Source organism: Sinocyclocheilus rhinocerous, unplaced genomic scaffold (genome assembly GCF_001515625.1).
Source record: "Sinocyclocheilus rhinocerous isolate Xijiao unplaced genomic scaffold, SAMN03320098_v1.1 scaffold1965, whole genome shotgun sequence".
Taxonomy (NCBI): Eukaryota; Metazoa; Chordata; class Actinopteri; order Cypriniformes; family Cyprinidae; genus Sinocyclocheilus; species Sinocyclocheilus rhinocerous.
Genome location: NW_015625577.1, coordinates 1,004,018 through 1,027,527, shown reverse-complemented (window position 1 = coordinate 1,027,527; position 23,510 = coordinate 1,004,018). Strand labels below are relative to the sequence as shown.

The 23,510-nt window shown below is 35.4% G+C and overlaps 1 protein-coding gene across 1 annotated transcript in view; it reads right to left on the bottom strand.

Annotated features, from left to right (window-relative positions):
• Positions 1-6,889: 6,889 nt before the first annotated feature.
• Positions 6,890-23,510, bottom strand: part of dgkb (diacylglycerol kinase, beta) — a 42,596-nt gene continuing 25,975 nt past the window's right edge. The window contains exons 22-24 of the mRNA XM_016568669.1: positions 10,454-10,544; positions 9,929-10,124; positions 6,890-7,023 (exon numbers count right to left, since the gene is read on the bottom strand). Coding sequence (XP_016424155.1) covers positions 6,890-7,023; positions 9,929-10,124; positions 10,454-10,544 — 421 coding nt within the window. The remainder of the gene's footprint in view (positions 7,024-9,928; positions 10,125-10,453; positions 10,545-23,510) is intronic.

The following is a 23,510-nucleotide window of genomic DNA, read 5'->3' as shown; positions in this document are numbered from 1 at the left end:
ATCCTTGAAGATGGTTAAGGACTCAGCTGCTCGGATTGAGTTGGGCAGGTCATTCCACCAGGAGGGAACATTTAATTTAAAAGTATGATATTTATATTATATGATATAAAACTCTCAATTTACCAAAATGGGCCTTGAATATCCTTGGTATAAATGGTCTATGAATTATGACATCTGTTTTAACTTTTAACTGCTAAAAATGGCATACGTCATATCTCGATCCAACATGCAAATACATCAAGCAAGTTCATTGTCAGTTCATTGCACAAAGCACCTATTATGAACTGCGGGCTCTGTGGGGGTGAGTGAAACTAAACCAGGCCTAACCAAAACTTAAGTTACCAGGATGTGTAATAGTGTCTCACATCATTACATGCTGCTATCGCAAGAAAAGGAAAGGTGCAGTCGCACATTTGCTCTAGCTCTGGCAGAAGTGCATCACAACACATGAATATGCATGAGCAAAGCACCTTGTGACCATGACAACCATGTCTTGTAAAGACAAAATACAACAAAATACAACAAAATACAAGTCTTTCAATCTGATTCTTCGCCAACAAGCAAGCAGCTTCGGCTTAAAATAAAACACAGACAAGCATTCGCATTAAAAAGCCTAAACACTGCGCATCGACTACTAACTCTGGACGAGGATTGTCTAACGATAACCTAAAACCTCCATTTGTGCTTGTAATATAAAGATTGTTTGTCCACATGTTCATGCTTCTGGAAATGATTCTCTTCAATGTTTAGTTGAATCTTCTTCAAGTAACTTGACCATGTTTAGCGTTTTGGAAAGTAGTAGTGATTTAGAAACCCAGTTTAAATGATTTTTTTTGATCCAAGTGAATTTTTAAAATGCAACTTCCAAAACAATCAATATATTTATACTTAAAAAAAAAAATCAAGTTGCATGATTAATGTAGGAACATGCTGTCGTAGAAATCACCCATGGACATCAAAATTAGGTAAGTCCACTTTTTTTTTCTATAGAAAAAAGACTGGCTGTCAGTTTCAGATGCAAAATAAAATAAAATAAAATAAAATAAAATAAAATAAAATATAAAATAGCATGCTAAAGAATATGAAAAATGTCCCACTAGACTAACACATCACACGTTTTAAGTTAAAAAGTACTTTGTTTTTCATTTGGCCATGTCTTATCTCACATTTGGCACCAAGAAATCCATCACTTCTTAAATAACATACCCAAAATAAAATAGTTCCTGTTCACGAGTCCATCTGAATCTACATATAAGACTCAAACTCCAAAAGACTTCAGATTTGAAGTGTTTTTGCAGTGCCTATTATCCTCAAATCTCTCTGATTCCAATTCCAGTTGTGCCAAAACATACCTTTTTAAACATCTGAGAACAAAAAAATGCCCCAAGTTTGGCCTTTTCCTCCCAGTGCTTGGCTTGTACTGCATAATGGCAGTTTAATCAAATAGCTGAGACAGCAAACTGGTGGCTGAAGTGATCAGCTGAAATCTAGAGATCTGTAGCCTAACCGCAGCTGTCAGGAACCTTCACAATGGTTTTCACCATTCACATGAACTCTACAGCAGGTGTAGCGTTGATCTCAGGTGTCGTGGCTTGTCAGTCTTTACTCTCTCTGCGGTCACGTCGAAAGAAGGAGAAGAAGCTAGAGCTTTGAGGAGGACCCATCAGCATACGGGCCTGATTCTCATGCATGATTTGAATCTGTCGGAAAGATTGAAAACAAATATGATGTGAAAATGTTTACGTTATATGACATAAATTCATAAAGACAATCGGATGAGAGAAGATATGACAGATAAATGTTATATGAACTGGCATAATACACAAACAGAGGCACATAACTTGTCAAAGAGTCTCTCCAAGACAAAAACAGGCAGTGAACTAATGGACTACAATGTGAAGTGAAAGTGTCATTAAAATCTTGTTTATTAACTTTGTTCCTGTCACATTTAATTGGGTGCTGAATTCCCTATTTGTGGGTCAATTATAATTCCACATCAAAGGTGATGGTAAATATCAAGCTCTTCTCTTTGAATTCACCCATTTGCTTTGTTCATGAAAGTATTCAGAAGGTAAATGGTACTGAACACCTCAAAAAGCATTTAAGTTTAATTAAGAGGAAGAGTCAACATGACATTTTTTTAACATATGGGGTGAAATCGAGAGTGTTCATATATAATGCAAATGTATTGGAATCATGCCCTTTTTAGTGTCTCTCTAAGATAAAATTAGGTGCTTATTTTTATGAATAATAAACTTGATGATTCTCTGTGGAATAAAATGAATCTTTATTGCTAAATAATTCAATGCAAAATTAAAAAAGAAAAAGATTTTTTGGAATATTATAATTTTTTTTTTTTATTTAGGAAAAAACTGTATTTAGTGATATTATTTGGTAAATAAATGGTTTTAGAAAAAAGCAATAATTTCAAGCCATTTTTTCATTTATTTCCACATTGATTGCATGAAATATATAACAAACAAATGCAATGCCATTAATTTACACACAAACCCTCAACAAGCAAACACAGATACAATGCAGCGCCACCTAAAAATGGATTAGCAAAATCACTTTTGCTGAGGATAAGCTGGAACACCTGAATATTGACTGTAGTGTCTCAAAAGCATTCCTTACGTTTACTGACACTAATTAAGCCTCAAGGAAGCCATAGGTTGCCATGGAGATCACCTGCTATGATAACAGTTTTGTTGGTGTCTACCTTTAACCAGAGTTTTAATCTACAGGTACAAGTGCTCCTTCCAATTAATTGTGTTGTCATGCTTTTTGGATTCCAGGCATCGACAAAATGAAGTATATGTAAATGAACACTGCACTTCAGAAAAGATGCTTTCAGAGAAGGGAAACTTTAATTAAAAGCAAACAAAGCTTCGAATCTTGCAAATGAGGTGGTTGTTTCGGGCTGGAGCATATTTTCAGCTTTCTTGTAAAACGCTGCTGTGATTTTTACACAAGATATCAGGAGAATCTAAGACTGACCAACTAAAGCCGGTTTAGAAGGAAACGCAAAGTGAGAAAAATGCTCTTAAAATATTCCTACGCTTAAACATTCATAAAAAGATTAACACATGCAATATAACGGACATTTAAGCATATAAAAATATTAAATGTGCATGCCATACTTACAGTGCATGGGCTCTGCATCCATGGCTCACCATCTATTTGCATAGGAAGGGCTTTACAGGTTCTGTCAATGGAACATAGTTATATAATACTGAAACATGAATAATATGTTAAAGTAAGTAAAACGTTTTCTTTTTGTTTATATACAGTACAGTATATCTGTAAACATCAAGATATTAAGTTTAAAAATTGTTTTTTTATATTTTCCTATCATAAGTCTTACAATGTGGCAAATGAACTTTGAATGTAGTCAAAATACTGTATAAATATTCTATGTAGTCTCTAAACATAATACACTACAATTCAAAAGTTTGGAGTTGGTACAATACACACACACACACACATACACACACACAGTGTTATTCAGTCCATAGACAGGCAACAGTCAAACCACACAAATAAACAGAAGCGAGTGCTGACAAAGCTCTGACCGCTAATGCAAGGTCCAGTCAGGTCTGTTGCACTCTAATCATTTCTATTCACGTTTTAGCCACTTTTGAAATCTTAGTGAGATGGAAAAAGAGAAATGTTGCGAGCCAATTGCGAGCCAAGAACTCTTGCCACTAACATAAGCACTATGGCTTAATATGCATATGTATCATGTATCTTACATCTACTCCTATTCTATTCTATTCTATTCTATTCTATTCTATTCCATTCTATTCCATTCTGCTCCTTACATTTACTAAATTGTATATTATTGTTCTATTCTAATCCTATATTCTAATGCTAATATTTAATATATCTTATTTTATTCTATTCCTTACATTTATTCTATTCTATTTCTATTATTTTTATATCTTATTCTATTCCTTGCATTTGTTCTATTCTATACCTTGCACTCATTCCATTCTATTCTATAGCTTGCATATTTTATAACAATTTATTTCTTACATCTAACCTATTTTCTCACATTTATTTAACGCTGGATTACGCATTTTATATCTTTTTCTATTTCTTAAATTTTTTTTTTCTATTCTGTATCTTACATTTAGTATATTCTGTACCATCCTACATATTTTATATATTTTTTCTATTTCTTGCATTTATTCCATTCTATATCATACATTCATTAGTCTATTCTTTACCATATCTTTCATATTTTTCATAACTTATTTTCATATTTTTCATATTTTATTCTATTTTGAACATTTACTCTAGTTTGTATCTTACAATTATTTCATTCTATTCCATAGCTTACATATTTTTTTTATCTTAATCTGTTTCTTAGATTTATTCTATTGCCTCACATTAATTCCATTCTTTAGCTTGCATATTTTAAATCATATTCTATTTCTTACATCTAATCTTTTTTTACATTCAATTCCATAGCTCACACATTTTATATCTCATTCTATTCCTTACATTTATCCTATTCTCTTACATTTTATTCCATTCAGTTCTAAAGCCTACGTATTTTATATCTAATGTAATTCTATTTCTTACATTTATTATGTTCTATTTCCTTACATTTATTCCATTCTGTAGCTTAAATATTTTATCTTATTCCATCTATTCCTTAGATTTATTCTATTCTGTATCTCACATTTTTATTTTATTCTATTCTATTCTACCGTACATACATTTTTTTCGTACTTTTTTCTGTTATATTCTGTATAAATTCAATTTAGATCCCCTGCGGGTGCGAGGTAGTGCTTGGATTCATAACTGTTACTATAAAATTTATTTTTTGCATGGCTCTAACAATGTTGACCAATCAGAAGCAAGGATCAGAAAGTCCATTCACATATTCAAGTTAAATGTCATTTGTGTGGAAAAAGTCATTCCACATGTACCTAAGGGCAATGCAGGAATATATTTCTTAAAAATGTAAAAGCTAAACACAACTAAACAGAGTTGGTTACAGTTGTCTGGCAACCACAGTTAACGGGGTAACACAAATTCTTGGATTGTTGTACCAACGCTGTGTTCAACTGTTGTCAAGGAGACAGGCTGCGAACGAGGCCTTGCTGGGATTCGAAAAAGTGTGAGAAGTAAGAACTCTGTGCGTTGAGTGTGTGTGTCTGTGTACACAGTCCTTTGACCACAGTGGCTCTGCTCTCTAAAAGGGTCAGGCTTGCAAGACTGGTGAGGCTGAGAGCTCACACAGAGATCTGTCATCAGTGATGGACAGTATCAGAGAGAGTCTGAGGGGATTTCTAAACACACTCGTTACCTACAGCTTCACATGCTCTGGATGGGAGCTGTCATCTGTTTCAAATTGGAATTTAAAAGAGAGTCTAAATGAAACGCTAATTACAAGAAATTACGTCAACACCAATGGGTAGCCTTCCCTTTCATTCCAGTTGATGTTCGGCTAGCACATGCTGCCCCAGAGTTGCATCCAAAATCATATACTTCTACAGTATATACCGGTAGTATGCGAAAAAACAGTATGCCAAAACAGTAGGCGAAAAGTACCCAGATGACCTACTACTTCTGCCGAGATTCTTAAGTGCGTATTCGATGGACACTTTACTATCCCACGAGGCCAAGGGAGAGAATTTCTGAATGGCAGTGAAGTGGCACAACTGACGCTGGTAGGTCACATGACAGTAACAACATGCCGGATATAGTATGTCTGAATTTCATTCATACTATCCAGATTCATACTATATAGAACATATTTTTTTATCAGTTGCGAAGAAAGTTCAAATTCAAATGTAGTACCTACTCAGACAGTATGCGATTTTGGACATACAGCTGGTGAAACATCTACTAGCCAACAAAAAATTAGGCTCTAATTGTATTCTAATAAAAAAGTACAATTTCAATCAAATTAAATTAAATAATAAAAAATTTAAAGTAAATCATTAAAAAATTAGCAACATTTAAATACAATTAAATTCTAAAAAAAAAAAAAAAAATTTAAACTTATATTTATCTAAAATAATATTAATACAAATAAATTTACATGGCTTTGCCAGTGAAGAAAGATCCTTTTGTGCACATAAAGGTGAAGTTACAAAATATACCAGCAGGGGTTAACTGGCCAAACCTTAACCCCTTGGTTCTAAAAAATATACTAAAAAATAAAGAGTGAAGTTCCACACTACTAGAATCACCAAACATAATTTCAGAAATAATGATGTTTTCAAAGATGTTTTCTTGAAGACTCCAATCAAACTGCTTTAAAACAAATAGCCTCACCCCAAGCTGACACGATTGGTTGATGTCCACTGCTTAAACAAACAGATATTTGTAAAACTTTTTTGAAAAATTTCGAATTTTTTTACACTTTTAACCTCCACATCCATTCCTAAAAGTCTCTGCATGTAAAGCTGGGATAAGAAAAAAAAATATTTTAACACCAAAATGTCAAATCACCTTCACTTTTGAACACAAACCTCTCTTTCTTTTGCACATGCACACACATACACAAGCCGTATGCACCTGATAATGGTGTTTTCTTGTCACCTGTTTTTTTTTTTTTCTGTGTGATTGAACAGCCCGTGTTGCTCATGACGCACATGGAGCGACAGGCGTAGGCAGGGCTGAGGTGCGCGGGAGGGAGTTTGAGGGGCTTTCGCACAGTGTGTCAGGGGACATCAGTAGCCCCAGTGCAGCCCACGTCCATGCTGAATAATTCAGCCCGCCTCCATTCCCTTCCACCTGAGGAGGTCTGTCTCCTAGCGTCACCAGCGGGGCCACTCAACTGCTCCCGAAAGGTCAGACTCTACCCCATCTGAGAGCTGGGCCTCGGGGGCTAATGCACTCCCTGTTTACCATCCAGCTAATGCTCCCTCGACTAATCTGACAAGCACAGGCCTCTCACCTTCAGAGCTCCTTCAGATGAAGCCGTATCTACGAAGGCTTTCAAAACCATCGGCGAGGCGCCCAGGTTAAGTGCCTTCTCTGGTCCAAACCTGGGCTCGTGGGTGCCTTCGCACCAATCAATTGATCTTTTTTCCAGAGTAAATGGAATAGAATGGAGCGTAAAGGGTTTTGTCAGGGCAGAACTATTGTTCCAGCCACCAAAGACAGATTCACAATGATGCCAACCCCTCAGATGATGCCAACCCTGAAACAACATATTGAACTACCACATTTTGCTATAAGTTTGATTGCATGATATAATAATTGCTGTTAATAGTGTTTATCGTCTGTTTTATTACGTCTTAAATTTATTTTTTCGTACATTTCTGCCATATGTACATTAATTGACAGTCACCACTGATAAGCTACCACTAAATATTGTAGAAACTTAATTTGCTGTAAAGTTGCTTTGCAATGATTTGTATCGTGAAAAGCGCTGTACAAATAAACTTGACTTGACTTGACTTGTCCTCTTGCTCTCTTTTTTGGAAGCCGATTTTATTCACCAAGCACTCCGTTTCTACTGAGAGGCGATGCAGAGATGCAGTGGTAGGATATTAGAGCAAACATGCATGATACAAATGGGTGCATTTATCAGCGGCTGACTCGTATTGACTGAAATTAAAGAGTGCAGGGGGCTGGATGAACTGTAAAGACGGTCTCAGTCTAACGACACCTGAGATAATGGATTGGTACTTGGGGTTTAACTGAGGTGGACAGATTAAAGAGTTTAATGAATGAGATACTATGGAGTTATGGCGTGTAAATGTACGGATATTGATATACTGTACAAAACATGAATAAGTATACTAATACTAGAGGTTATATTTCATTTTCACCCATATTGACTGGAAAGAAAGCAGCTGGGCCAGGCAAGTAAACTCTTTAAACAAGTCTAACTGACAATCTCTTTCAAATGGGTGATTTCTCATCAGGGAACCTCGAATACTGTGATTGTAAGACTCGAACAGGCTCTGACGTTTCACCCTTCATTCTGCTCTTTGTGATCCCAAACGGTCCCATGATAACGGCCCAAAGAGATTCTGTAAAACTACAATCAATGCTCTCAAAGCAGCACGATACATGGATTTTCCCCAACGTGGTGACAACCGGCGTACACATTTCTAGATTAGTGAACGGCGTTTTGCCTTGATGATTCTCCGTGGAGGGAACATCTAAGTGTTTATCTCAACAACAACAAGTCTTTACTGTTTTTTGCACTTTGACAGGATTTGGGTTAATGTCATTTGGCAGGGAACTACGTGTAAGGGTTTATGCGTGTTTGGTATCTCACTTGTATCAGCAGCGCAGCATTTGCTCTTTTTGCATAAAGATCATTTTTATTAGGCTTCATCACAACAATCTCTAGGCCAAATTGCTGCTTATTCTGGCCAAAATGTAACTATTCTATGAGATGTATGAATTTGTATGCTTTTTTCCCCATAAGAACACTGAAGTCTATTAAGCAGATTGTAAAAACTATACAAATTGTTAGAATTCATAGCAAAAATTCACCAAAATGTAAAATGGCTATGAATTGTGTTGATCTGACTGGCATGTAAAGTGATGAACTACAGTTTTATTTGTTTTTACAGTACGTGCCATTTAGAGGTGGGTTTATGAAAAGTATATTATGTGATAAAACATTGTGTTATAAATATTGTATTTATCAAACAAATAATTGTGCGGCAAATTTTTCAAACTCTAGAAGTCAGTTTCCACCTCATAGACTAAATCTAGCAATGCAACTTCATACTGTATCTCACATTATGACTTTATTTTTTACAATGTGACTTTTTATCTAATATGGATCTTTAAATCTCCCAAATGAGATTTTATATTTCACAAATGGGACTTTGTACAGCATATTATGACTTACAATGTGATTCTATACATCACAATTTTGACTTTATATCTCATATCTCATGTTATGGCTTTATACAGTATATCACATCATGATGTTGCATCTCACATACTTTTGCCTCTCACAAACTATATTTGTTACTTAGAGACAGGCTTTATTAGCAAACAGTAGTACGGAGTTATGTTTGTGCTATTCTGACTATCTCACAAACATACCTTAAAGTCAGTTACACAGTTTATCTAGTTAAATTGCTACTAAGTGCCTGAAAAAAATTGGAATATCTTTCAAAGATGTGATATCATAATAATCTGGCAAATTCAGTGATTAGTTTTGTGTGCAATGAGCAGTAAACAGTCAGTGAACAGACTGTGGGCGGTAAGTCCGAGACTACAAAGCACCAAAGATTCACAACTTTGTTTGAAAATTGTGTAAATTTTGTGTTATAAAAAAAAAAACAGGAATTTGCATGACTGATTTATGTCGGTCATTTCAGTACCCTTGAGCACAGCTAGTGGCAGCAGCAGATGTATGTGACAGTAAGCCTGCTGCTTTAGAAAGTTATTGAAACCCCAATCAGCCTGTTTTACCATGGTACAGTTGAGCCTGCTTTGATTGGACAGGTCTGTCCACCAACGCTAGCACAAGCCATTACAGAGCCACTGACAATCCCAAACACTGGCATTAAAACTGCATCCCTTCAACCCAAACAAAAGCCACTCGCCATGATTCAATGTGTCACTGGTGAAATATTCATCATGAAAGAAAAGTTCCTCTGAAGTTGCCTTTGATTAATCAGGTATGAAGACAAGGACTTTGCAAACCAGTGACGTTAAGGTGACCCTTAAAGGAATGTTCCAAGTTCAATACAAGTTAAGCTCTATTGACAGCATTTATGGCATAACGTTGATTACCACAGAAAATATGTTTGACTAGACCCCCAGTAAATAATAAATAAATAAAAATGTATGAAAGCATAAGCAAATGTAAATGTAAATGAATGAAAAAAAAAAATAAATAAATAAAAATGGTTAAAAAAAGAAAATATTAAAGTAAACAAATAAATCGATCAAAATATTTTTGATATGTAAAGAGTATGTGTTTGTATACCTTGGATAGCAAAAATGAGTTGTTTGGGGTCAACAGTTGGGGTCTTCTTTTCCGGAGACTTCTTCCCTGTTCGACGGTGACCCCTCCGTTTCTTGCTCTCTCCCCAAAGGTTGGAACCGCCGTGCATGCTGGGAATATTCAGGATGGCAATGCCCTCCAATGAGATGTTGCTGAGGTTTAGGGTGACACCATCACACTATAAAACACGAGAAAGGTAAAATTACAATTATTATACAATGAGTGAACAAATAAATGACTTGATCGATCAATCAATCAATAATGAATAAATCTATCACTGTTGCATTAGCACTAACAAACTAAAAATAACGTGCTTTCTGTTACGTGGGCCTTTCTGAAAATCATCAGTATTGTGTGTGAATACAACAAAATCTTGAAAGACATTTTGTCAAAATGTACTTTTTTGCATTAAAATAATATACTACAGTTCTTTCCAGTGGTTCAGCAGGGAGTGTTTAAGTGTTAGAAAGGTGATAAGGCATGTGGTTTCTCACTTATTCTCATTACCTCCATCTCAAGATAATCATGTAGCTTCTTGCAAGTTGCCGAGAAGGTCTCTGAGGTTCCAAACTCAAAGTACCAAAGCTTATTCTTCGCCCTGAAACCAACAAGTTGTGTCAGTTTTTTATGGATAATGTATCATTTACAGAACATGCAATTATTAATTATTATGGTGAAGCATGGTCTTAAATATCTGAGTGGGTAACTATGATGCAGAATATATGGATACCATAATGGTTATCAGTCAATATATTTTATTGTGCATGAATTTTTTTTAAACATTTAGACTATGATTCAGATACTGATATGGCCAAAAAGTAAGATGAAATTCTTATAGCTTCAAATGTAAATCAATGAGATCTTTATGACTGTATAACAGATTACCTACATAATAAATATCAGTTGCCATCACTCTATATTTGTCAAACAAAAAAATCTTGGTGAGATTGTATCTAAATGCTTAATTTTTTAATAAAAGCTGCAGTTTTTATAGTGGAGGCAAAAATATAATGCAATGCAATACAATGATGATTCAGAGATTAACAAATGAATGTTCTTTAAAAGGTAATATCATAAAATGATGTATGGATAATTAAATATACCCAAGTAGTTTCAATCCAGTACATGTTCATTTTGAAATATTACAAATAATGTCCAGAATTTGAATATTAGTGCATGGTAACTGTAAGACTGTAGGTTCAAAAATCAAAATGCTTTAGAGTAATGCATAACCTAAAGTAACCCACAAAGACTGTCTGGTCCTCATCTTGGCATGAAAATGATAGATATCCAGGATGACTGAAAAACTGAAGCACATGGCGCAAACCCCTACCATTACAGAGACCAGCTAGGGTTCAGAGAGGGTAATCTAGCTGCCCCTTCAATTAAGAGTGGGCTGTGGAGCCGGACCCCTGTCCCCCACCCCACAACGAAGTCTCTCTGGGACCAGGATCATGATCAGTGACCTCACCAGAACAAACCACCATCTGTTTTCATTACCAGCAGACACACACACCTGAACCTTCTACAGCAGGGACCAAACAACAAGGATTTTGATATTTAGAGAATTACACAATCCAAAGCAGAAAAAAGGGATCTGGTTAAAGGAAAAATAAAGCAGAAGAAGGACTCGATAATTGGCATGAAAACAATAAAAAGGCTTAAAGGAATAGTTCATACAAAAATGAAAATGTGCTTAAAATGTATAACCCTCAGGCCGTCCAAGATGTAGATGAGTTTGTTCCTTCATTGGAAAAAATTTGGAGAAATTTAGCATTACATCACTTGCTCTGCAGTGAATGGGTGCCGTCAGAATGAGAGTCCGAACAGCTGATAAAACCATTACAGTTATCCACAAGTAATCCACATGACTCCAGTCCATCAACTAATGTCTTGTGAAGTGAAAAACTGTGTGTTTATAAAAAAACAAATCCATGAAGACGAATCCTTTTTTTCCCCGAGTCCTCTATCCATAATATTGCTTTCTCCAGTGTTAAAGTCATCTCGTCTGAATCAGGAGAGAAATAAGCACAAATCTGTGCTTAAAATCAAATGCACTGATTCCAAGCAAAAACAGTCCAAAACAGTTCTAAACAAATATGTAGATTACTTGTAGTTGTGTGGATTACTTGTGGATTATTGTGATGTTTTTATCAGCCGTTGGTATTCTCATTCTGACGGCACCCTTTCACTGCAGATGATACACTGGTGAGCAAGTGATGTACTGTAATTTTAAATTTCTTCAAATCTGTTCCAATGAAGAAACAAACTCATCTACATCTGAGGGTGAGAACATTTTCAGTAAATTTTCATTTTTTGATGAAGGAGTAGACTGACAAGCAGTCATAGTGTTTGTTAGCACGGTAGTTTTTTAGCTTTTCAGCAATACTGTAAAAGAAGAAAAAAGATAAATGCATAAAAGCATTTTAAAGCGTTATCTTTCTAACATCAATCTGTACCTCTGTAATTAAAGGGGAGGTGAGAGGTATTTTTCACACAGAATGGATTAAATTTATATTAATGGCAGCATCACTTCTTAAATGCCCATAACTTGAATCCGACCAAAGTCCTGGCATCAGTCGCAAATCCAGAACAGATTATCAATCAGGGGTCCGCGGTGGGGGAAAAAACCTTTTAAAACACGCTGATGTGCAGAAACTGCGCAATAAAAAATGGCCCCCTCTTCACTGGATCCCAGCCCCGACAACCTGGACCTATTAGTATAAGCAGGACAACAATCGCTGAATTATTGATTTCCTCATTAGACTTTTTGTCAGGACCATTTAGTGACGTTAAAAATGAGCTTTCATTAGCCACTAGCAGGAGAACCTCGCCGCCTTTGATTTATAATGTGCAACATGGTCAATATACGGCAGAACGGATGAGGAAAACACGGCGCACACGCTGAGATCGGCCTCCGTATGTAACCACACACACCTCAAAGCACAGATTACATGGACACACACACTTCTTCATAGTGACAGAAGCTGAAAACTCTCCTCCCAGAGAGTACTTACAGTTATACAGATTCAGGACATACAGGATGCCTGGATTAACATATGGACCTTTATGTTTGTTATGCATCTAGGTAGGGCTGCTAATTAAAAGCTGCATTAAAACCCAGAGCAGAATGTTGAGTGATGGTTTGTTAGCATATGTCATATTTTATCTGAATGCGAAGGATAACAGCCACAGGTAAATGTCTGTGTTGCGTCATTTGTGAACTCTTGACTGGATCTCTTACTAAAAATGTGTTTTAATGTAATAGAATTCGGTTCCAAATCAATATGCTGTATTTTTAACCATTGACTATCAATTTGAACATTTATTAGAATACTTAAAATAACTTCTAATTTTAGTTAATTTAAAACAATCATCACATAAACCCATTATAATAAATGTCATATTTACCTGTGCCCTTCAGCAAGTAGGAAATATACAGAAACTGAATAAAGTTATCAAACACTTAATTCTAAATTAAATATAGATGATAGATTAAATATGGATAGATACAAAAGTTATTGATTTCCTCTTTTTTCTTTTGATCTTTGAATAAATGTTCAAAACGATAGCTCTCAGTTATACTGTAATGTTGAATGGCTATAGTCAATGGTTAAATATTAGGGGGAAAACTATTTCATAGAGACATCAGTAGCATTGTTATCAGTGATACTAGCCTTCAGTCATGAAAAAAAGATGTCATTATACAAATATTAAAAATATACTGTCTTTATGTTGTTTGTACATTAATTTGAAGATTGAATGTGAAATTATTGCACTGAGGCGCTGAGGCGAAGTGGTGCTCGCGTCTGAAACGTCTTGGTTTGATGTGGTCGTAAAGACGCTCTGCGACTGAATAAATGCACTTCTTGTCAAGAAAAATTAGACAGAAGCAGCAGTTGTGAATGGGGTGGCCAACCCTAGCTCCGCCCCTGCATTAACTGTGTTAAATATTTTTAAAGCCCCGTTCACACCAAGAACGATAACTATAAAGTTAAAGACATTAGCGTCCACATATCGTCTGTATATTCCAAGCGCACACGCGTCTGTCGCTTTAAATTCTCCAGCTCGTTATAGTAGGATGGATTCTGATTGGCTGTCAATGTTTGTATCGTTCATCAGCTGGAAAAAATCGTTTTGAAAGTGATTCCAACGATATCGTTTCTCTGTGCCCTTATCGTTATAGTTGTGGTGTGGACTCTGCTATTCTTTAATATTCAGAACGATTTTTAGAACTATACCTTTATCGTTATCTTTATAGTTATCGTGCTTGGTGTGAACGGGCCTTTAAACTGAAAAAAATTATCGCCTGCGTTAATGCGCTAATTTTGCCAGCACTAAAATTAATATATAAATTCTAAAACATGAAAAAAGTAACCAACTACTAAATAATAAAAAAAATAAGAATCAATTTTTGCATCAGAATATCAATATGGATGAGATTTCATAGTTTTGAGATTTAAAACTATTTAAAGAGAGAGAAAAAAGCATAAAATAAAATAATGAAGTAATAATTAATAATTAAATAATAATTTATGCATTTAGCAGACGCTTTTATCCAAAGGACTTACAGTGCATTCAGGCTATACATTTTTTACCAGTATGTTATCAAGTAAAGACTAAATAGAATATAGTTGTCTAATTATAGAAGTTTCAGGGTTTATACGGCAGATCTCAGACAATGTATCTTTTTAGACCTCACCTCTGATTTCCAGTATTGCAGACATTTGAGCAAAAGATCAGTATAGATTGAGCCACGATGGCTCCTTAGTCGATTCCCTCCACTTAACCTAACAAGAGTGCTAAAGTGACAAATCAAGCCGATCCCTTTGCTCATTAGATAATTAGGAGCATCTCATCTCTTCAATCGGATTCCCATCTGTTCCGTTCCCTTTCACCGACGCACACAAGTAGGGCTGATAGACGGGGTCACAGCTGCACTAAAGACTGAGGGAAAGATCCATGCACACACTAGGAGGGGTGGAATGAAATTTTGGATTATTCTTACATGGAAACAGAATTTAAGTGTACTAAAAGTACCAAAAACGTACATAAAGTGTTTTGAATCAAAATGGTCTATTGTGTGTCTTCCCAGTGCTACCAAACAAGGACTTGAGGCAAAGTGTCACGGTGGTGTTGTCGACCTGAGGCGACTTTGCCTTTCGCCACTTTCTGCTGCGTCTGAGGAAGGCAAACATGGTCTCGTCATTGATTTTTTTCTTTGACACCTAATCTAACCTGCAGTGATGTACGACCTCATTCTCACACTAATTTCTTCTTTATCTGAGGTGATAAATATCACATTGATATAACTAGCTCTGTCAGGACCACTCCGATGCACTGGTTTGCAGAACATGACACTACAAGAAGAAGAGCAGACAGAGAGGAAGAGAGAGTCGTTGCTTGTTATAAAACCATAATCCTAAGTATAGCACAGTGTTATTTTAGTATCACTGAGATACGAGTAAAAGTTTTTAATAATATTTTGAATTCATTTTTAAAGTTTTAGCGATTTAGTTGTGTGTTCTTGTCATTTTTATTTTATATATATATATATAATATATACATATATATATTTTATTTATTATATATATATATATTTCAGTGTTAGTTTTACTTATTTTAGTAGATCAAGTTTAACTACATGAAAATGATCTTGACAACTAGCTGAAATAAAATAAATAAAATATAAAAATAAAAAGTGTTTTAATATATTTTATTTTATTTAAATATATATATATATATAAAAACTAAACAAAACTAAATACTATATATATTCAATATCTGGAAAAGCATGAATAAAAAAAAATTTCATTGTAATTATATATGTATAATTCCTCGTTTTGTAATATTTCTAAGGTAGGTATCCCTTGTGGACAAAGCAATCCCAGAATGCATTGCAACAAGCTCAGTGAAAATACAAGATGTAAAGTGTAATGCATTTAGCAGTTACCTTTGTAACACTGAAAACAAGTTGAGAATACTGAGCAATACATGTGTGATGTGCAGGAAAAAATAGGACTGTATGATTTCAATCAGGCTAAAATGTTAAAATGTAAAAAAATGTAAAACATACTGTGCAAGACAATGCCACACCAGACCCACACGACTGATGTAATATTTCAAAATGCAAAATTAAACCTAAAACCTACTTAAAGACTAAGTTTAAACAGTTTAGTGTGTGCATTTTGGAGCGAAACACTTGAATGTGTTAAGCCAGGCCTGTCATGTGAAATAGGCTCTCCTGACTCAGGGTGATGGTTAATGGCTGGAGAGTGTGAAGGAGGAGAGTTTCCCTGACAGCTGGCAGCCCTGCAGGAGTCAGTGGCTCCACATGGGGCTGTGGCTACTGAAGAGGTTGCTTTGAAGGCGGAGGACAACTCAGCAGGGGAAGCAGGCCTTTCTAGTACCGCTGGGTTTTATCTGACTCGCCGAACTGGTCAGAGACGAAGTGCACATCGGCACCTAAAACATGAACTAGAGCCTAACTACAGCTCTGCGTAATCTGTGGTCATGATACCCAACAGTCATCAGTGCACATGTATGCATTCAAGTCTCTTGTACAGTAAGGGCTTCCCTGTGGAATTCTGTTCCAGTGCGGATGGGGAATGTCTCAAAGGCCCTGCAGATGGAGACCAGCATCTGCCAACTGAGTCTAAGAGATTGAACACAGGTAATCAGATGACAGCAAGTCCTGGCACGTCTACAACACGAATGAACTGAGACTAAACCATAGAGGATCTGGCTGATGGCCACTGATCTGAAATCAAACACAACAGGGTCTTCCAATGAGCCCACTAATTAAAGGCACATTGTCAGGATTTCAATCTTTTATAAATTGAATGATTTAAAAAAATAGACAAAAAATTGTGTTCACTTAAAAATGATCATTTACTTAGCCTCATGTTATTTCAAACCTATATGCCTTTACACTATACTATTCCAAAGTTTGTGGTTAGTAATATTTTTTTTAGGTTCTACAGAACCTAAATGAAGATATTTTGAATTTTTTTTTTTTTACTTTTTTTGTACATACCCAAATTACTTTTTCAAAAAATCTACTATCATTTTGTGTTTTTTCACAGAAGAAATTAAATAATACAGGATTGGAACTACATGATGTACATGATGTAAATGATGATTTAATTTTGATTTTTGAATGAACTATTACTTTAAGAACAGATGCTTCAGTTGGAACATTCAGAAGAGACCACTGCATAAACTTCCAAGTCAAACAAACTAGTAAATGCAGGGCTGAAACCATTAACTATTGAGGAGGACAATATTTTGTTTCATACATATGGGTTTTTCAATTATTGATTCTGAAACATTCCTTCTCTATGGTGTGACTTTTTTTTTTTTTGAAGTGTTGATACCTGACATGATTGTGCAAGGTGTGAGATCTTCTTCTAACATTCAGTATGTGAAGTGGTGAACATCAGGTGGAGTCATCTGCTATTTCTGTATGTACGCAGTGTGTGAACATGAGGAGGTGGAGCAGGGAGGAGTTTGAAAGTCCAGCAGGGATGGGGACAGGGCCACAGGTGAGATCTCAATAAATTACACTCTGAAATGGTCATTAATTATAGATAACTTCCCAGTCAGACCAGCGATTTCATTTGAAATGAGGAGCAGTGTGCATAGCGGTGCTGCCCAGGGCTCTGCTGGGATGGTTTATGTATATGTGTGGGTGTGGGTGTGTGAGAGAGAGAGAGAGAAAGAGAGAGAGAGAGAGAGAGAGAAAGAGACAGAGAGCAGTGGGTCAAACAGTCTTAGCTCTTGCAATAGCTTTTTGATGAGGACCCTCATTACGCTAAACGGCCCTCTATGGTTCAGCCTCCCTCCGACTCGAGGAAAGGTTAAACAGAGAATAATTAAAGAAGAGTGCCTCAGGCTGAGCTTGTCACCCTTAAGGCGACACTCTGGTCAGCGGTAGGCTGTTTCAAAGACGGCTCAGTAGAGCTCAAGTACTCCTACCTAGTCAGTATCATATGGCTGAAATAAATGACACATTAATGACACTTTCATTTATTTCACACTTGGTGAGGATGTGGAAATGCCAGCAATGCAACAATTAACGACTAAAATCCTTGAAACAGAAAAATATCTAGATAAAACATACGTTCAGTAAGATTTATGTTTTTGAAAGAAGTCTCTTATCCTCGCTAAAGTTGCATTTATTTGATTTTTTGTAAATATTGCAATTATTACAATTTAAAATAACTTTTCTATTAATAGTTTAATTAGAAATTGTTTTCTATTTAAATATATATTTTTTTATTTATGTTTTTTTTTCTGAGAGACCAAAGTGGTATTTTGCTCAAAAAACTTTTCTTATAATCAATGTTGAAGACAAATATTTTTGTGGAAACCGTAATACCTTTTTTTCAGGATTCAAACAGGATTTCAGGATTCAAAAAGAAAGTTCAAGTAACTATAAAAGTGACATTATAAATGTTGTTACTGTCACTTCTGATCAATTTGATGCATTTTTACAAAATAAAAAATATTAATTACAAAAAAAAACTATTTTGAATGGTCAATTTTTTTCTATATTGACAAAAAAAAATGTAAATTCATTTTTAAACATGAAAGTAAAAAATCATATACAGGTACATCTAAAAAAATTAGAATATCATGAAAAAGGTCAATATTTTTTGTCACTTCAGAAAGTGAAACCCATATATTATATAGATTCATTACACAGAGTGAAATATTTCAAGCCTTTATTTCTTGAAATTTTGATGATTATGGCTTACAGATAATGAAAACCCAAAATTTTAAACAGAAATGTCAGGTTTCTGAAAAGTATGTTCATTTATATGCACTCAATACTTGGTTGGGCTTCCTTTTGCATTAATTACTGCATCAATGCGGCGTGATGTCTAGGATTCGTCTGTGCGTAGTGGCTCTTGATGCGCTGACGCCAGCCTTAGTCCACTCCTTGTGAAGCCCCCCCAAATTCTTGAATGGATTTTGCCTGACAATCCTCTGCGGTTATCCCTTTTGCTGGTGCACCTTTTCCTACCACACTTTTTCCTTCCACTCAACTTTCTATCAATATGCTTGGATACAGCACTTTGTGAACAACCAGCTACTTTAGCAATGAACTTTTGTGGCTTACCCTCCTTGTGGAGTGTGTCAATGACTGTCTTCTGGGCATCTGTCAAGTCAGCAGTCTTCCCCATGATTGTGTAGCCTACTGACCCAGACTGAGAGACCATTTAAAGGCTCAGGAAACCTTTGCAGGTGTTTTGAGGTAATTAGCTGATTAGGGTGTGACACCATGACTTTCCAATATTGAACTTTTTCACAATATTCTAATTTTCTGAGACACTGAATTTTGGGTTTTCATTATCTGTAAGCCATAATCATCAAAATTTCAAGAAATAAAGGCTTGAAATATTTCACTCTATGTGTAATGAATCTATATAATATATGGGTTTCACTTTCTGAAATGAGTGACAAAAAATATTGACCTTTTTCATGATATTCTAATTTTTTGAGATGTACCTGTATATGAATAGCTGTTGTATGCAAATCCCCTTTTAGTGTCCATGAAAAAATAAAAAAACATGAAAGTGAGATCATGATGATCAAATAAAACTAATTTTGGTGTTTAAATATTAATTTAAAGTTCATTCATTTAAAGACTAAGTACATAAACAAACAAAATTCATGTTCATCATGCCATATGACTATTTCCACCTTGATATCATATATAGCTCTTATTGTTATTATCGTAAAACCTGTTCACATGAGATCTGCATCAAACAGTTTAAGAGGCTTTCAAATGCCATTTGTTTAATTATTTATTTATTTATGTTTTATTTATATGACAGTGATGGCTAATTTCAATTTAACTCAATTTTACTATGGTATTTTGGTGTAAAACACGGCTACAGTACAGGTGGTACAGTATTTTTGTAGGCAACAACCACAAGGCCACAAGTCTAAAAAGACGCCACACATAACACTGAAGTTCACAAAACGAAGACAACTGAGACACGTTTTTTCGCATCATCTTGAAGACAGAGATTATCTTGGAAGCGCATGAACGATCAGTGACGAGAGAGAAAGTGTACTTTAACGAGTCCATGCGACGCTGCCACACTGATTGTCTGCTTTTAATCCTCGACCTCATTATCACCCTCTGGTCTTACTCCAGCAGTAAATTAATCTATCTGCAAAGTGTCAAATCTTCTCACCTTCCTCCTGGTAATCACCCGAGGTGCAAATAAAACCAGGGAGCCGGGTTCGCTCAAGACCCCGCGTCCGTTATCAACAAGATGATGCCGTGTTATAATTAAAAACCAATTGGCCATTGTCGGGTTGCTCATTAAGCCGATCAAATATTTGTGTCCTCACTAAGGTCAATGCAATGACATACAATAACAGGCAGTGAGAACAGGAAAAAACGTTAGAGATTGGAAAAGTTGCACAGAGAAAACAGCCAAAAAGTCATTAAAAATATGCTAATTTTAAAGCTACACCATTTTAAGAAGGAAAGGACTGTACAAAGTAACAAACAAAGCACAGTCAAAAAACAAGTTAAACTGTCAACACTGATACCTTTCTTAAAGCTTAAAACAATAGTTCACTCAAAAAAATGAAAGTTTGCAGAAAATTTACTCACCATGAAACGATCCGAGATGAGTTTATTTCTTCATTGGAACAGATTTGGAGGAATTTAGCATTCTAGCACTTGCTCATCAATGGATTCGCTGCAGTGAATGGGTGCCATCAGAATGAGAGTCCAAACAGCTGATAGAGACATCACAATAATCCACAAGTAACTCATACGACTCCAGTTCATTAATTAACTTGTTGTGAAAAGCTGTGTGTTTGTAATAAACAAATCCATCATTAAGCCCTTTTTACTTCTGGCTAAAATACAAGTCCTCTATCCATAATATTGCTTTCTCCAGTGAAAAAGTCTGAATCAGGTTAGAAATATGCACAGATCAAGTGAAAACAGTCCAAAACACTTCTAAACAAATATGATTTTGATGTGAGAAGATAAGAGATGATGGACTTTTTTAATAGAGGAAGCATTATCATGCATTATGGACTGTTATTTTAGAATAGTAGCAATGGAAGCAATGGCTTAAATAATTTTTTTTATTACAAACAAACAACTTTTCACTTCACAAGATGGAGTGGAGTCACGTGGATTACTTGTGGATTATTGAATTGGCCATTGTCGGGTTGCTCATTAAGCCGATCAAATATTTGTGTCCTCACTAAGGTCAATGCAATGACATACAATAACAGGCAGTGAGAACAGGAAAAAACGTTAGAGATTGGAAAAGTTGCACAGAGAAAACAGCCAAAAAGTCATTAAAAATATGCTAATTTTAAAGCTACACCATTTTAAGAAGGAAAGGACTGTACAAAGTAACAAACAAAGCACAGTCAAAAAACAAGTTAAACTGTCAACACTGATACCTTTCTTAAAGCTTAAAACAATAGTTCACTCAAAAAAATGAAAGTTTGCAGAAAATTTACTCACCATGAAACGATCCGAGATGAGTTTATTTCTTCATTGGAACAGATTTGGAGGAATTTAGCATTCTAGCACTTGCTCATCAATGGATTCGCTGCAGTGAATGGGTGCCATCAGAATGAGAGTCCAAACAGCTGATAGAGACATCACAATAATCCACAAGTAACTCATACGACTCCAGTTCATTAATTAACTTGTTGTGAAAAGCTGTGTGTTTGTAATAAACAAATCCATCATTAAGCCCTTTTTACTTCTGGCTAAAATACAAGTCCTCTATCCATAATATTGCTTTCTCCAGTGAAAAAGTCTGAATCAGGTTAGAAATATGCACAGATCAAGTGAAAACAGTCCAAAACACTTCTAAACAAATATGATTTTGATGTGAGAAGATAAGAGATGATGGACTTTTTTAATAGAGGAAGCATTATCATGCATTATGGACTGTTATTTTAGAATAGTAGCAATGGAAGCAATGGCTTAAATAATTTTTTTTATTACAAACAAACAACTTTTCACTTCACAAGATGGAGTGGAGTCACGTGGATTATTGTGATGTTTTAATCAGCTGTTTGAACTCTCATTCTGACGGCACCCATTCACTGCAGAGGATCTGTTGGTGAGCAAGTGAAATAAAGCTAAATTTCTCTGAATCTGTAATGATTTAATTCCATTAAAGGGGTCATATGATGTTGCTAAAAATAACATTATTTTGTGTATTTGGTGTAATGAAATGTGTTTATGCGGTTTAAGGTTAAAAAAACACATTATTTTCCACATACTGTATATTATTGTTTCTCCTCTATGCCCCGCTTTTCTGAAACGCGTCGATTTTTACAAAGCTCATCGGTCTGAAAAGCGAGGTGTGCTCTGATTGGTCATCTATCCAGTGCGTTGTGATTTGCCGAATACCTCAAGCGTGTGACGGAAATGTTACGCCCCTTACCATACTGTAGGTATGTGGGGGCGTGTTAGAACGAGCCGTTTTAGGTAGGCGTGGTTGACTCTTAACTTTTATAAAGAATATCTCTTTGGATTTGAGACTTTAGTCTTTGCAACTTTACAGATCTTCTTTATGCACCAAGAGCTTGTAACACTTCAAATAGAAAGGAAAAATTGCAGAAATATTGTAACACTCCAAAGAGAAAGTGAAAATTGCAGAAATCGCATCATATGACCCCTTTAATTGTGCCCAAACGTGTAATTGTGCTCAAATTATTTCAATTTCTTAATTCATGATGGCAGTGTAATTCGTTAACACATTAACACACTATTTATCTGATAGAATTCTGAAAATCATGCAAAATGTATCTTTAAAAGCACCATATCAAACTGCAAAAGGCCCTGCTTCACAGAACGACCCCTGGGTTAAGATGTGTCAGTGTTAAAACAAAAACCCTCCAGTACCATTAACTGTAAGTGAGATATGCATGGCCTTCGCTTCACTAATATGATGATTTATTAAAACAGCTATATATTTGTAAAAGATAAAGGTTCCTAGAAAAATCCAACAAAAAAATCTGCAATACCTTCCTACATCATACATTATTGAGGAAGAAAAGATACTATGTAATAGAAAGATCTAAACCCATTCTCTCATGTGAATTATTTATCAAACTCAAATAACAGATGATATAATTTTCTTAAAATATCTTAATCATTATTCAAAAGACACAGTGGTATAAAACAGTTCCTGTACACATGCTTTTGTGTGATCAGAATACGGTTTGATTCTTTATACGTCCCACACGGATCTGAATCAACATCAACACAGTCCTATAAACAAAGGCATTTGCGTCTTCTGACTCCTGACCAATCCTTAATTCCTGAAATTAAAATGTTATCTGCTCACCAGGTTTGAAATATAGGACCGCACGTAGAAAGTATAATTATCATTTGATTATTAAAAGACTCTCCTGAAGGTCTTGTGTCATCACGGTGATGGAAAAATGATGTCAAACTACCCAAGCAAATTCAATTACCCAACCAATTACTCGCCTGTGTTCGTACTGACTTATTGGGACATTAAATATTAATGGGAGCATAGATATCAAATTTGCT